Here is a 14,945-nt window from a genome sequence, read left to right on the forward strand (position 1 = left end):
TTTAATTTGGTTAGTCCAGGAGGGTTATTCAGAAGCCATAAGAGCGACAACCATGAGTTTATTATTTAAGGATTTTAATCCTCAACACTGATCTTACTTGGATGAATTGAACATGGAGCTGGGAGAGGCGGGCGGGGGTTCTCTCTTTGACTCCAAGGGTGGAACTGAGACTGGAACCAAGCAGAGTAATTTTGACGGAGAAGATGATCTTCCACTCTACATTAAGGGTGATTACCCAGCCCTAACCAGAGATGAAAGTTCATTCTCTGCTACACAGAGTCTCTGCAAGGTGCAGTGGAGGTGGGGGACCAGTAGAGAGTTGATCATAACTCACTGATTTTCTGGACAGGGTCTTGGCAGATTTTGGAGCAGACTAATGTCTGCTCTAAACTCTACCAGCTTGTACTGGTCTCCAAGGGTTGGTTGTCCTAAAGTTCTCCCACATACATGTGTATAGGTATGTGTGGTAACAGAGTTTCCCAGGGGCTTGCCCCTGGGAATTTCCAGAGTGCAGTCTACTTAACCCATGGCCTTATCCCTGTGAGGGTTGATGTAGGAGCCAACTATCCAAATTCTACACCTGTTTGTGGCTCCTCTATGTCAGGGGACTCACCAGCTGAGAAGCTTTGCTGGTTTTCTCAGTTTGTGACACCTGAATGATGCAAAGGAGATGAGCAGACCAGTACAGCCCAGAAACTTTTCCCTTAGTATGACAGAGCAACAGAAGCTTTCTGCCCTGTTTCCACTGAACTCTGACATTATTGCTACCCTTAGATATTGTGGAGGAGGAGCCACAGGGGGTGGTGGTGATACCATCTCTTCTTTGTTTTTTTCATACAGAGAGAGGATCTTTTGCTGCACAGTCTGAAGCTACTCTTGGCTTCTCAGACCTTCTTGGAACCAAAGTTCTCATGGAACTGGATTTCAGGATGCCCTGAGGGCCTGATCCAGTGCCCACTGAAGTCAGTGGGGAGTCTTTCCTTTTGATGAGAAGGCTTGGAGCAGTCTCCTCTATCCTTTCAAGTTCCATGAACAGCTTCCATCAGGATGGGCCAGAGACAAATCTATGGTCCTTATTACCCAAGTAGCAAACTTCAGAGAGAGGGACCATCCGTTGAGCAAATGTCCTTTACCTAATCAAAAAGCTCTAGGATATGGGAGTCGTGTACATTTTTTTTCAAAGGAATGGTTGAAAATAACATTCCCAGGCATTAGGATCACAGACATAGGGAGGCATTCAAACAGTTAAAAAACAGATCACAAATTCTCCAGTTCTGAATCGTTTAGTCATGTGCCCAACCATGTTCTTCAGAACACATTGGGACAACTAAACGTGCAGGAAGAGCAGCCTGTTATGTTTGCATTGAGATGTCTAAATGGAGTAAAAAGAAACCACACCAGTTTGCAAATGAGATAGTGGCAATTGTTAATTCAAAGCACCCTCCTCTCTATCCAGGTTTTAACTTTAAGCACCTAAATCCTTGCAAAATTGGAGCCAAAGTGATGTATTAGTCTAGTATGGTTCAGCAATGTGGGTTTTGCCCACATGCTCAGGCTCTAACTGATCGCCATATTTGGGGTAGGGAAGGAATTTTGCCAGAGACCTTGAGGGATTTTTGCCTTCCTTTGCAGCATAGGGCACGGGTCACTTGCAGGTTGCAACTAGTGTAAATGGTGAATTCTCTGTAAATTGAAGTCTTTAAACCATGATTTGAGGACTTCAGTAACTCAGCCAGCAGTTAGGAGTCTCTTACAGGAGTGGATGGGTGAGGTTCTGTGGCCTGCAATGTGCAGGAGATCAGACTAGATGATCATGATGGTCCCTTCTGGCCTTAAAGTCTATGAATCTATGAACAATGTCAGGTTCCCAAACATATGTGTGAGAGTATATGATGATAACATAAGACTAGCCATATTGGGTCAGAAGAATGGTCAGTCTAGTCCAGTGTCCTGTCTTGCAACAGTTGCCAGTGCCAGATGCATCAGAGGGAATGAACAGGGCAATTGCAGAGTGATCCATCCCCTGTCATTCAGTCTGAGCTTTTGGCAGCCAGAGGTTTAGAGGTGCTTAGAGCATGGGGTCATGTCCCTGACCATCTTGACTAATAGCCTTTGATGGATCTATGCTCCATGAACTTATCCAATTGTTTTGTAAACCCTATTATACTTTGGGCCTTCACAACATCCCTGGCAATGAGTTCCACAGGTTGACACTGTGCGTTGTTTGAAGTACTTCCTTCTATTCGTTTTAAACTTGCAGCCTATTAATTTCATTGGGTGATCCCTGGTTTGTGTGTTGTGTGAAGAGGTAAATAACACTTCCATATTTGCTTTCTCCAAACTATTAATGATCTTAAAAACTTCTATCATATCCTCCCCCCACCGTAATCTTCTCTTTTCTAAGATGAACAGTCCCAGTCTTTTTATTCTCTCCTCATATGGAAGCTGTTCCATACTCCTATTGATTTTTGTTGCCCTTCTTTGTTCTAATTCTAATATCTTTTTTGAGATACGGCAATCATAACTGCACACAGTATTCAAGGTGTGCGCATACTACGGGTTTATATAATGGCATTATGATATTTTCTGTCTTATTGTCTATCCCTTACCTAATGGTTCCTAATATTCTGTTTGCTTTTTTGACTGCTGCTGCACAGTGAGCAGATGTTTTCAGAGAACTCTCCACAATACTCCAAGATCTTCCTTGAGTGGCAACAGCTAATTTAGACCCCATCATTTTGCATGTGTAGTTGGGATTATGCTTTCCAATGTGCAGTATTTTGCACTTATCAACATTGAATTTCATCTGCCATTTTGTTGCCCAGTCACTCAGTTTTCCGCAATCCCTTTGTAACTCTTTGCAGTCAGCTTTGGACTTAACTATCTTGTATAATTTAATCTCATCTGCTAATGTTGCCACCTCACTGTTAACCGCCTTTCTGGATAATTTATGAAAAAGTTGAACAGCATTGGGCCCTATACAGATGATTGGTGGACCCTGCTATTTATCACTTTGCATTGTGAAAAAAGAGTTTATTCCTATCCTTTTTTCCTATCTTTTAGCTAGTTGCTGATCCATGAGAGGACCTTCCCTTTTATTGCATAACTCCTTACTTTGCTTAACAGCCTTTGATGAGGGACCCCGCCGAAGGCTTTCTGAAAGTTCTAGTGCATATATCCCTTGTCCATATATTTGTTGGCACCCTCAAAGAATTGAAACAATGTGTGAGGCATGATTTTTGTTTACAAACGTTGTGTTGACTCTTCCCCAATGTATCATGTTCATCTGTGTGTGTGATGATTCTGTTCTTTTGACCAGTTTCTCCTGTACTGAAGTTATTCTTACAGTCCTGTAATTGGCAGGATCGCCTCTGGAGCCTTTTTAAAAAATTGGCATTACATTAGCGGTCTTCCAGTCATCTCATACAAAGGCAGATTTAACTGATAGGTTACATATCATAGTTGTAAGTTCTGCAGTTTCATATTTGAATTCCTTCAGAGCTCTTCAGTGAATATCATCAGGTCCTGGTATTACTGTTTAATTTATCAGTTTGTTCCAAAACCACCTCCTTGTGATACCTCAATCTGAGACAGTTCCTCAGATTTGTCTAAAAATAATTGGTCTGGTTTGGGAATCTCCCTTACATCCTCTGCAGTGAAGACCTATGCAAAAAATTCATTTAGCTTCTCTGCAATGGCCTTGTCTTCCCTGATTGCTTCTTTAGCACCTCAATCATCCAGTTGTCTCACTTACTGTTTGGTAGGCTTCATGCTTCTGATATACTTAATTTTTTTTTTGCTAGTTGCTCTTCAAATTCTTTTTTTGGCCCACCTAATTATACTTTTTTATAATTTATAATTATAATTTAAATATAATTTATACATTGACTTGCAAGAGTTTATGCTTCTTTCTTTTTTCCTTAATAGAATTTGACTTCCAATTTGTAAGGGATGCCTTTTTGCCTCTAACCACCTCTATTACTCTTCTGTTTAGCCACGGTGATATTTTTTGGTCATCTTTCTGGGTTTTTTTGTTTGTGATAGACACCTCTTATGGTGTTTTTAAATAGTTTCCTGGCAGCTTGCAGGCCTGTCACTCTTGTGACTGTTTTTTTAAATTTCTGTTTAACTAGCTTCATTTTTGTGTTCCCTTTTTGAAGTTAAATGCTACTATGGTGGGTTTCTTTGGTATTTCCACCCTACAAAGATGTTACATTGAAGTACATTATGATAGCTATTTCCGAGTGGTTCAGCTATACTCGCCTCTTGGACTAGATCCTGTGCTCCCCTTCGGACTGCATGTGCGCGCATCTGAGAGAGAGAACTTTAGACAGCCAAACACATCTCTTTACTTATTTTTATGTACAACATAACTTGCTTAAAAATCCTTTGTCTTTACCATCACCTGGAATCCAGTTTGTGATAACAAGCTGCATGTGAAGAGTATAGTCCAGGTGTATTGCAATACAGGACCATTAATATTAAGGATTGTGAGAGCCTGGCTGCTTTTAAAATTTTCTCTGTGTGCTGTCAGAATCTTTTTTTTTTTTTTTTTTTAAAGGTAAATGTGTAGTTTCTAAGAGAGAAACTGACTGCTGAAATATACTAGGCTAATAAATCACTTAGGCCCCCCCAAACTTGCAGAACCTTACACACATTCTTAAAGTCAAGCACATGAGTAAAGTCTTTACAGGATCAAGGCCTTAGCATTGCCTGAAGAATTCTTCAGAACAATCTTAAGCACATCGACCAGTTGTAAATGGGTGGCTCACAATTTATTATTTAGTGTTTCACCTTGTTTCTTGAATTCTGAATTAGTCATCTCTTGCCTCACACCTGTATTTTTAAGAACTGGTAACATGAATTTTCACTCCTAGTAATTAAGAAATAAAATTCCCTTTGCCTTTACGGATAGCGAACGTCCTTTATCCCATCCAGACATTTGTGTACTAAGCCTAAACTTTTGGTGATTGCGGTTTTTTGATTATTTGTATTACAGTAGCACTTACAGGATCCCAGCCACCTTTGGAGGCTCACTGTGGTGTACACAGTGTAAACAAAAATAATAATAATAAAAAAGAATAAAGTCTTCAGAAATTAGATGTGAATGGTCATATTTCTGATTACCATATATTCTAGGCAGTCAGAAAGACCACTTGAAATCAATGGGGAATTTTATGAAATTCTGTGGACTTCTCTTCTCTCCAGATTTGATGAAACGTTTTGAAGATTTCAGGGAAAAGTCTCTACTAACTTACTTATTTCCTCCCCCCCCCCCCCCAAAAAAAAAATATTAAGACATTTTCAAGCAGCTTTAAATAAAATATGGATTTATTTCACAGTCTTGGTATTAACAAGAAATACACCCCCTAAGATATCTTTTTTTTTCTCTTCCTGAGTTTCAGTTCCTGTATCCAAGGAGATCTTCCTGTCCCTCGAGGCTTTCTCCTGCTTGTCCCTCTTAAACTCGTAAATTGAGTACCAAACCTTGTCAAAATTAAATGAGCATTTTTTAAAGACTTGAAACCACGTTCCTTGGAGAGATCCTTCAGATGAATGTAACTATAATGTGTAAAGCACACTAGCTGGGCATTTGTTCTAAAATGTTAAGTAGTAAAATGTTAAGCAGTAAAATAGTTAGCAATTGTTGACATTTTACATGTCTATCATTGTTTTAGAGCTAATATTTAATGGAATTGTATGGGACAATTAATACCCGCCTAGAAGTATTGTTGTATCACTTCAAATTTTAAAGGTTATCCTTGCAACACAAAGGGAAAAAAAAAGTCTGCAGAAAAGTTGAAATACAAGAAATCCACACACTCTGAATCTGCCCTGTAGCATGGAATTTGTGTTTTATATATTTATAATGGTCCGTCAGACTAGTCCTCAATTACAAAGCTAAAATGTCTTGGAGCTTTTCTGGAGTTACTTAAGCCTATTAGATGTTAACAAATATGTGTTTTTATAGGTACGTGCACACCAGTTAGTTTTACCACCTTGTGATGTAGTGATCAAGGCTGTAGCTGAGTACGTCCGTAATATTCAGGACACCACAGATTTGGATGCCATAGCAAAAGATGTTTTTCAACATTCACAGGTAAAGTAGGGCTAACACAAAAATACATGGGTTTGGTTCACCTAAAATTGTGTTGTGGATCTTTGTTGAAAACAAATAAAGTTCATATTTCTTGTGTGTATATATAATGTCTTGATTGCCAAAACTTAGTATTCAGCAGTTTTGAAAAGAAATCCACTTTCCTGTCTGCACTTAATCGTTGGGTACATGATTACTGAAATGACACTACATTCTTTCCACCTTGTCTTTTAGCTTTATTTATGTTCATTGTCATTAAGAGCTCACACTTACAAAGTTTGCTTTTCTAAGCTCGAAATATGCTTTGTTCCTATGGTGATTGCTAATAAAAGTGGATCTTGTATCCACTCAATCACCATGATGCTTATTAAAAATAATTCTCTGTACCAGTATGCCATAGTAAGATGTTAATTTGTTGATCCATAGATATTATATTTATTATTGTATGATGTAGCATAGATAAGCATGTTACAATATTATGCCATGATGTATAGGTCACATGGGTATATTTGTTTACGAAGCCTGTTTTACTTTTTATTTTAGTCTAGAACAGAAGACAAAGTTACTCGATTTAAGAGAGCAGTTGCATATTATTCAGCGACTAATAAACCTATGCCATTTCATCTACCACATTACCTAGGTAAGTAACAAAAGCCTGTTTATAAGAAAACTGACTGAGATAATCCTAAATAAAAGATAGCGATGTTGAGGAAGTTGTCTTTATATTCATTACCTCTATTTTTTATCAGATTAACTTTAAAAACCCAGTATTCACTGCAGTGGTTTCATTTCGTTTAAAATAGGTTGAGCTCATTCCCCAAATTGAGTTTCGATTACAGCAACAACACTAATTGTCTTCCATCCTAAACAGTGTCTATTTCAGGAGCCTTAAACAGTTAACAAGTGAAAACTGGTCAGCAACTTCAGCAGGAAAATAGGTGTACTATACTTTTTTCACAAAACAGAGTTCTTGCTTCTCCCCAGTTTTATCTGAGAGAGATTTTTCCTTTGTATACATGAGGAAATAAAAACACTGAAATTACATGTTTCACAGATGTGGTGTTCATAGTTTAAGTTAACTGTTACCACCAAAACTTGAATATGCAAGTACTAAATGTGACCAAACTATTGAAGTAACTTGGAAAACATTTTCCTCCCAGCTTACTGTATATCCTTTGTAATAAATGAAGGGCTAGATTAAAAGTATGTTAAGGTTGCAGAGTCAGGTACTCGGAAGGTTACTTGAGCTCAGATATGTTGTGCATTTTTTATCTCTTGGTGCTGCAGGCTAAATGGCGTTGGCAGTCACATGCTGCTACAACTCTTCCTTGCAACCCTGACTTGGCTCTGTCCCCATTTATCTACCTTTATTCCTTCTTCCCTGTGCAGTTAACACCCTGGCACTGTGGTCTCCATCTAGCCCTCTGGGTTGCCACTACTTTTGGACTTCTCTCCCCTTTAGGCTCCTATTGTTTGCCACTGTTGGGCTCCTGAGCAGTAACTCATGTGAAACGGACCCTATTTTAAGTCCTCCGAGACCTGCATTAGGGTTAAAATAGCCGAGTGTTTTTCAGTCTGTCAGTTGGTGCCATCTCTACTCGCAATTACAGTTATTGTCACTGATTTCCCTGTTCTGCTAACCCTAATTAACCAATGCACGTTGGGTAGGTTGCAAGCCCAGGTTGGTATGGAGGGAAGGTAGTGAGAGTAAGGGACGCTCTAAGGAGAGGAAGCAGGTGATCTCCAGATAGTTTTCATATTACAGTATACTAATCTACCTTGCATCCTTTTGAGGAAGATGTAAATAAGATTGTTTCTTCTTAACAGAGACAGCATGCTGCTACTGGCTGACAGTGTTTTTGCTCTTTTGAATGCTTGTTGGACAACCAATATTCTTACAGTTAGTGTCTAGAAACTTGAAGTTCCACTACTTCTGCTGTATTCTAGTGGAAATGCAATATGTTGAGACTGTCAAGCCACTTTCACTGAAGGGTCGTGTGGATTAAGTTCTAGATATGATGGGATTTGGAGAATAAAAGTAGGCAGAATAATGACGAGAGAGAAATGGAATCAAAATGGAGAGAAACCAAAACAAGTTAAAATTGACTTGACAAACTACAGAGTTGTAGAGAGAATTATATAGTAAAAAAACAGAAATGAGCTCAGGATGGTAAAAATAGACACGGGAATAAAACAAGAACAAATAAACTGTAAGGGCAAAATATATAAATAAATAAAATAACCAGGTCAGGTGTAAAACTCAGTGAGGTTTGATTTTTTTAACATATAGATTAGTTACTTAAAATATACATTGGACAACTGCGTTTTGACCAGATTGCATGTGTGGGGATGAGTATATAAAATGAGTACTATCGTGTTTTTTCCCATTTTTATTTCCACCCCTTTTCCCAATTTGCTAATTAAACAGCCAGACCAAATCAGTTTGGGATGCCTGGGATAGTGCCACCATATGTTCCTTCTCAGATGCTCAACATTCCACAGACCTCTCTACAAGCAAAACCTGTGGCAAGTATTTTCTTCTGCTTTTCTTGACTTAATAACTATTAGAAATGTGGTCTGCTAGATGCATGAAAATCTAGGTAAGAAGATTAAAAACCTAGCCTGCTTTCCACAACCAGAGTTCATAGAATCATAGAATATCAGGGTTGGAAGGGACCTCAGGAGGTCATCTAGTCCAGCCCCCTGCTCAAAGCAGGACCAATCCCCAATCAAATCATCCCAGCCAGGGCTTTGTCAAGCCTGACCTTAAAAACTTCCAAGGAAGGAGATTCTACCACTTCCCTAGGTAACGCATTCCAGTGTTTCACCACCCTCCTAGTGAAAAAGTTTTTCCTAATATCCAACCTAAACCTCCCCCACTGCAACTTGAGACCATTACTCCTTGTCCTGTCCTCTTCTACCACTGAGAATAGTCTAGAACCATCCTCTCTGGAACCACCTCTCAGGTAGTTGAAAGCAGCTATCAAATCCCCCCTCATTCTTCTCTTCTGCAGACTAAACAATCCCAGTTCCCTCAGCCTCTCCTCATAGGTCATGTGTTCCAGACCCCTAATCATTTTTGTTGCCCTTCGCTGGACTCTCTCCAATTTATCCACATCCTTCTTGTAGTGTGGGGCCCAAAACTGGACACAGTACTCCAGATGAGGCCTCACCAGTGTCGAATAGAGGGGAACGATCACGTCCCTCGATCTGCTCGCTATGCCCCTACTTATACATCCCAAAATGCCATTGGCCTTCTTGGCAACAAGGGCACACTGCTGACTCATATCCAGCTTCTCGTCCACTGTAACCCCTAGGTCCTTTTCTGCAGAACTGCTGCCTAGCCATTCGGTCCCTAGTCTGTAGCTGTGCATTGGGTTCTTCCGTCCTAAGTGCAGGACCCTGCACTTATCCTTATTGAACCTCATCAGGTTTCTTTTGGCCCAATCCTCCAATTTGTCTAGGTCCCTCTGTATCCTGTCCCTGCCCTCCAGCGTATCTACCACTCCTCCCAGTTTAGTATCATCTGCAAATTTGCTGAGAGTGCAATGCACACCATCCTCCAGATCATTTATGAAGATATTGAACAAAACCGGCCCCAGGACCGACCCCTGGGGCACTCCACTTGACACCGGCTGCCAACTAGACATGGAGCCATTGATCACTACCCGTTGAGCCTGACAATCTAGCCAACTTTCTACCCAAACTCATTGATTGATCAAACTCATCTTGTAACTGCAGTGACTCGGCAGACTCCAATGAAAGCATTTCTCATGAAGGGTCTGGAAGGCTGAACTCATATGTTTAAAAAAAAAAAAGTCTATTTAAATAACCAAATTCATATTATAACATCAATCTTTTTGTTGTTATCTTTGTTTTAAAAAAAAATTACATTAGGCCCCACAGATGTCCAGTCAGGGTGGAGCCCAAGGTCCGGGTCCATACCCATATAATCTCTCTGAGCCAGCCATCACCTTGGAAGCAGGTGGGAAAAGTCTTTCTGAGCAGAACAACTACAGTAACATTCCTCATGAAGGAAAACATACTCCATTGTATGAACGATCCTCTCCAATAAACCCAGCTCAGAGTGGGAGCCCCAATCATGTGGATTCAACCTATTTTCCTGCTTCTTCTACATCATCTTCCTCTGACAATGATGAAGGCAATGGAGGTGCTGTGAAGTAAGTAATGGATGAGATAATTTCAGTAACACCTTACATATTTTGAAATACTTATTCATGAGCAGAACCTTTTTCAATATCCTGTGAGTACAGGTTACTGACAGAAAAGTTGTACTTTGCTGGGTCACTGTGGCTGCCAATATATCTATGTACTCTAGCCATTTTTCTAAAAAGCAAAAAACAAAACAAAAACCCCCACACTACCAGCAGGTTTTTTTACCCTACGCTTTTTCATTGTTCCCTAAGAAGAAGAATGATGCATTGTGAGATCTTGATAAATGAGAACCTCCTCTCTTCAACTCCACAGTGGAAAAACACTCCACAGCATTATATATTAGAGTTCTAATAGATAAAAATATAAAACCCTGCTCAACTTACAGTTTTTGCACTTTTATAACTTTGGGAAAATGTAGTCATGCAGTGAAGTTTAGTGTTTATGCAAGGATTAACAATTCTAGAAAGTGACTGATGGCCCTCATCAACAGAACAGATACAGCACAGAGAGTAGCGCTGAAAACCTCCTTGTTCTGCCCTACCATTCTTCCTTACCCCTTTCTTGGAGTGAAAAGGTAATTCAGAATAATTCATACGTTCAGGTTTATACTAGATCATTGGTTCTCATCTGGGCCGCGAGCAGGTTTCAAGGGGTCCGTCAAGCAGAGCCAGCATCAGACTCACTGCGGCCCAGGGCAGAAAGCTGAAGCTCCACTGCATAGGGCTGAAGCCTGAGGCCCTGAGCCCCACCATCTGGGACCGAAGCCTGAGCAGCTTAGCTTCATGGGGCCCCAAACAATTGCCCTGTTTGCTACCCGCTAACGCTGGGCCTGGCTTTTATATGCAGAACATCAGTTGTTGTGCCACAGGTGGGCTGTGGAGGTTTTATAGCATGGGCGGGGGGAGCCTCAGAAAGAAAAAGGTAGAGAACCCCTGTACTAGATCATATGTCCATTTTGGTAAAAGAGTTGTGGAGTATTTGTCATTACTGCTTACTGATAGGAGATTTGATGAGGGACTATCTGCATGTAACCTTAAATAGATGTAGACCTGTTGCATGCACCATGGCACATGACCCTACTCAGCCCTGGTCTACACTACGAGTTTAGGTCGAATTTACAGCGTTAGATTGATTTAACCCTGCACCCGTCCACACAACGAAGCCATTTTTGTCGACTTAATGGGCTCTTAAAATCGATTTCTGTACTCCTCCCTGACGAGGGGATTAGCACTGAAATCGACATCGCTGGGTTGAATTTGGGTTAGTGTGGACGCAATTCAACAGTATTGGCCTCCGGGAGCTATCCCACAGTGCTCCATTGTGACCGCTCTGGATAGCACTCTCAACTCGGATTCACTAGTCAGGTAGACAGGAAAAGCCCTGGGAACTTTTGAATTTCATTTCCTGTTTGGCCAGCGTGGCAAGCTGATCAGCACAGGTGACCGTGCAGATCTCAACAGCAGAGGTGACCATGGAGTCCCAGAATCACAAAAGAGCTCCAGCATGGACCCAATGGGAGGTACTGGATCTGATCGCTGTATGGGGAGACGAATCAGAACTCCGTTCCAAAAGACGAAATGCCAAAATATTTGAAAAAATCTCCAAGGGCATGAAGGACAGAGGCTATAACAAGGACCCACAGCAGTACCGTATGAAACTTAAGGAGCTCAGGCAAACCTACCAAAAAACCCAAGAGGCAAACGCCCACTCGGGGTCAGAGCCCCAGACATGCCGCTTCTATGATGAGCTGCATGCCATTCTAAGGGGTGCCCCTACAGCTACCCCACACCTGTACGTGGACTCCTGCAAGGGAGTCTCATGCAACAGGGATGAGGATTTTGGGGACGAGGAAGACGATAGCGCACACCAGGCAAGCGGAGAAACCGTTCTCCCCGACAGCCAGGAACTGTTTATCACCCTGGAGACAGTACCCTCCCAACCCAGGCTCCCGGACCTTGAAGGCGGAGAAGGCACCTCTGGTGAGTGTACCTTTGTAAATATAATACACAGTTTAAAAGCAAGCGTGTTTAATGATTAATTTGCCCTGAAGACTTGGGATGCATTCACGGCCAGTACAGCTACTGGAAAAGTCTGTTAACATGTCTGGGGATGGAGCGGAAATCCTCCAGGGACATCTCAATGAAGCCTTTGCAAAAGGTTTCTGGGGAGGGCAGCCTTATTACGTTCTCCATGGTAGGACAGTTTACCACGGTAGGCCAGTAGCACGTAGTCTGGAATCATTGCATAAGAAAGCATGGCAGCATGTGGTCCCGGTGTTTGTAATCAACCACCCTCCTCCCCAGGTTCCATAGCCTTCTCACCCAGACACCCAAGAACGCGTTTGGGGGGGGGAAGGGGGGAGGCTCCGGGCACCCAACCACTCCACCCCAGAGGACTGCCCAAGGAACAGAACGTTGGCATTCAATAAGTTTTGAAGGGCAGTGTGGCCTTGTCCTCCCCCACCCCACCTGGTGCTTCCCTCCTCCCACACCCCTCCCGGGCTACCTTGGCAGTTACCCCCCTGTTTGTGTGACAAATTAATAAAGAATGCATGAATTTGAAACAACAATGACTTTATTGCCTCTGCAAGCGGTGATCGAAGGGGAGAGCGGAGGGCGGTTGGCTTACAGGGAAGTAGAATGAACCAAGGGGGCGGATTTTCATCGAGGAGAAACAAACAGACCTGTCGCACCATAGCCTGGTCAGCCATGAAATTGGTTTTCAAAGCTTCTCTGATGCACAGCGCGCCCTGCTATGTTCTTTTAACCACCCTGGTGTCTGGCTGCGCGTAATCAGTGGCCACGCGATTTGCTTCAACTTCCCACCCAGCCATAAACATCTCCCCCTTACTCTCACAGGTATTGTGGAGCACACATCAAGCAGTAATAACAATGGGAATACTGGTTTCACTGAGGTCTAACCGAGTCAGTAAACTGCGCCAGTGCCCTTTTAAATGTTCAAATGCACATTCTGCCACCATTCTGCACTTGCTCAGCCTATAGTGGAACAGCTCCTGACTACTGTCCAGGGTGCTTGTGTATGGCTTCATGAGCCATGGCATTAAAGGGTAGGCTGGGTCCCCAAGGATAACTATAGGCATTTCAACATCCCCAACGGTTATTTTCTGGTCTGGAAAGTAAGTCCCTTGCTGCAGCTGTTCATACAGACCAGAGTTCCTGAAGATGCGAGCGTCATGTACCTTTCCTTGCCATCCCACGTTGATGTTGGTGAAATGTCCCCTGTGATCCACCAGTGGTTGCAGCAACATTGAAAAGTACCCCTTTTGGTTTATGTACTGGCTGCCCTGGTGGTCCAGTCCCAAGATAGGGATATGTGTTCCGTCTACCGCCCCACCACAGTTAGGGAATCCCATTGCAGCAAAGCCATCCACTATGACCTGCACATTTCCCAGAGTCACTACCCTTGATAGCAGCAGCTCAGTGATTTCATGGGCTACTTGGATCACAGCAGCCTCCACAGTAGATTTGCCCACTCCAAATTGATTCCCAACTGACAGGTATCTATCTGGCATTGCAAGCTTCCAGAGGGCTATTGCCACTTCTTGTGAACTGTGTGGGCTGCTCTCATCTTGGTATTCTTGCCCTTCAGGGCAGGGGAAAGCAAGTCACAAAGTTCCATGAAAGTGCCCTTACACATGGAAAAGTTTCGCAGCCATTGGGAATCGTCCCAGACCCGCAACACTGTGCGGTCCCACCAATGCTTGTTTCCCGGGCCTAGAATAGGCGATCCATGGCATGAGCCTGCCTCATTGCCACCAGGATGGCCAAATTACCGGGGCCCATGCTTTGAGAGAAGTCTGTGTTCATGTCCTCGTCGCTCTCATCACTGTGCTGCCATCGCCTCCTTGCCTGCTTTTGCAGGTTCTGGTTCTGCATATACTGCATGATAATGCGCGAGGTGTTTACAATGCTCGTAACTGCCGCGGTGATCTGAGCTGGCTCCATGCTTGCCGTGGTATGGCGTCTGCAGGGGAGCAGAGTTGTAGGTGGTTGGATCACCAGTTTTGCAGACCTACTGCACTGTCTGCTGCCAGGACACAACAGCTGAGCGGGCTGCACGCTTGCTGTGGTATGGCGAGACAAGAGCAGCATTGCAGCGGAAGCAGCCCTGCGAGACCACCAGGAAGGCAGAATGGCAGCGGAAGTGGTCGTTCGATGACAATGGTTTGCAGACCTACTGCACCGTCTGCTGAAAGCAGTATGGCGCCTGCATGGAAAAAGGGCGCAAAATGATTGTCTGCCGTTGCTTTCACGACAGGAGGGGTGACTGATGACAATACCCAAAGCCACCCGCGACAATGTTTTTGCCCCATCAGGCATTGGGAGCTTAACCCAGAATTCCAATGGCAGCGGAGACTGCAGGAACTGTGGGATAGCTACCCACAGTGCAAGGCTTCGGAAGTCGGTACTGTGGATGCACTCTGCCGACTCTTCACTCCACCGACTTAATGCGCTTTGTGGGGACACACACAATCGACTGTATAAAATTGCTTTCTAAAAATCCACTTCTATAAATTCGACCTAATTTCATAGTGTAGACATACCCTCAGTCTAAAGATGCCTTTAGAAGTTCAGATCTGTGTTGCTAAGTACACAATTGTGAATGCATCTCTTCATGGCAGTAAATTCTGAGAATGTCTGCAATTAATGGC

The 14,945-nt window shown here is 42.7% G+C and overlaps 1 protein-coding gene across 1 annotated transcript in view; it reads left to right on the plus strand.

Annotated features, from left to right (window-relative positions):
• FAM120A (family with sequence similarity 120 member A) overlaps positions 1-14,945 on the plus strand; it is a 118,013-nt gene that overhangs the window by 31,889 nt on the left and 71,179 nt on the right. The window contains exons 4-7 of the mRNA XM_074958100.1: positions 5,972-6,100; positions 6,641-6,737; positions 8,526-8,623; positions 9,995-10,278. Of these exons, the coding sequence (XP_074814201.1) occupies positions 5,972-6,100; positions 6,641-6,737; positions 8,526-8,623; positions 9,995-10,278 (608 nt within the window). The remainder of the gene's footprint in view (positions 1-5,971; positions 6,101-6,640; positions 6,738-8,525; positions 8,624-9,994; positions 10,279-14,945) is intronic.

The sequence above is a fragment of the Natator depressus genome, chromosome 7 (assembly GCF_965152275.1).
Source record: "Natator depressus isolate rNatDep1 chromosome 7, rNatDep2.hap1, whole genome shotgun sequence".
Classification (NCBI taxonomy): domain Eukaryota; kingdom Metazoa; phylum Chordata; order Testudines; family Cheloniidae; genus Natator; species Natator depressus.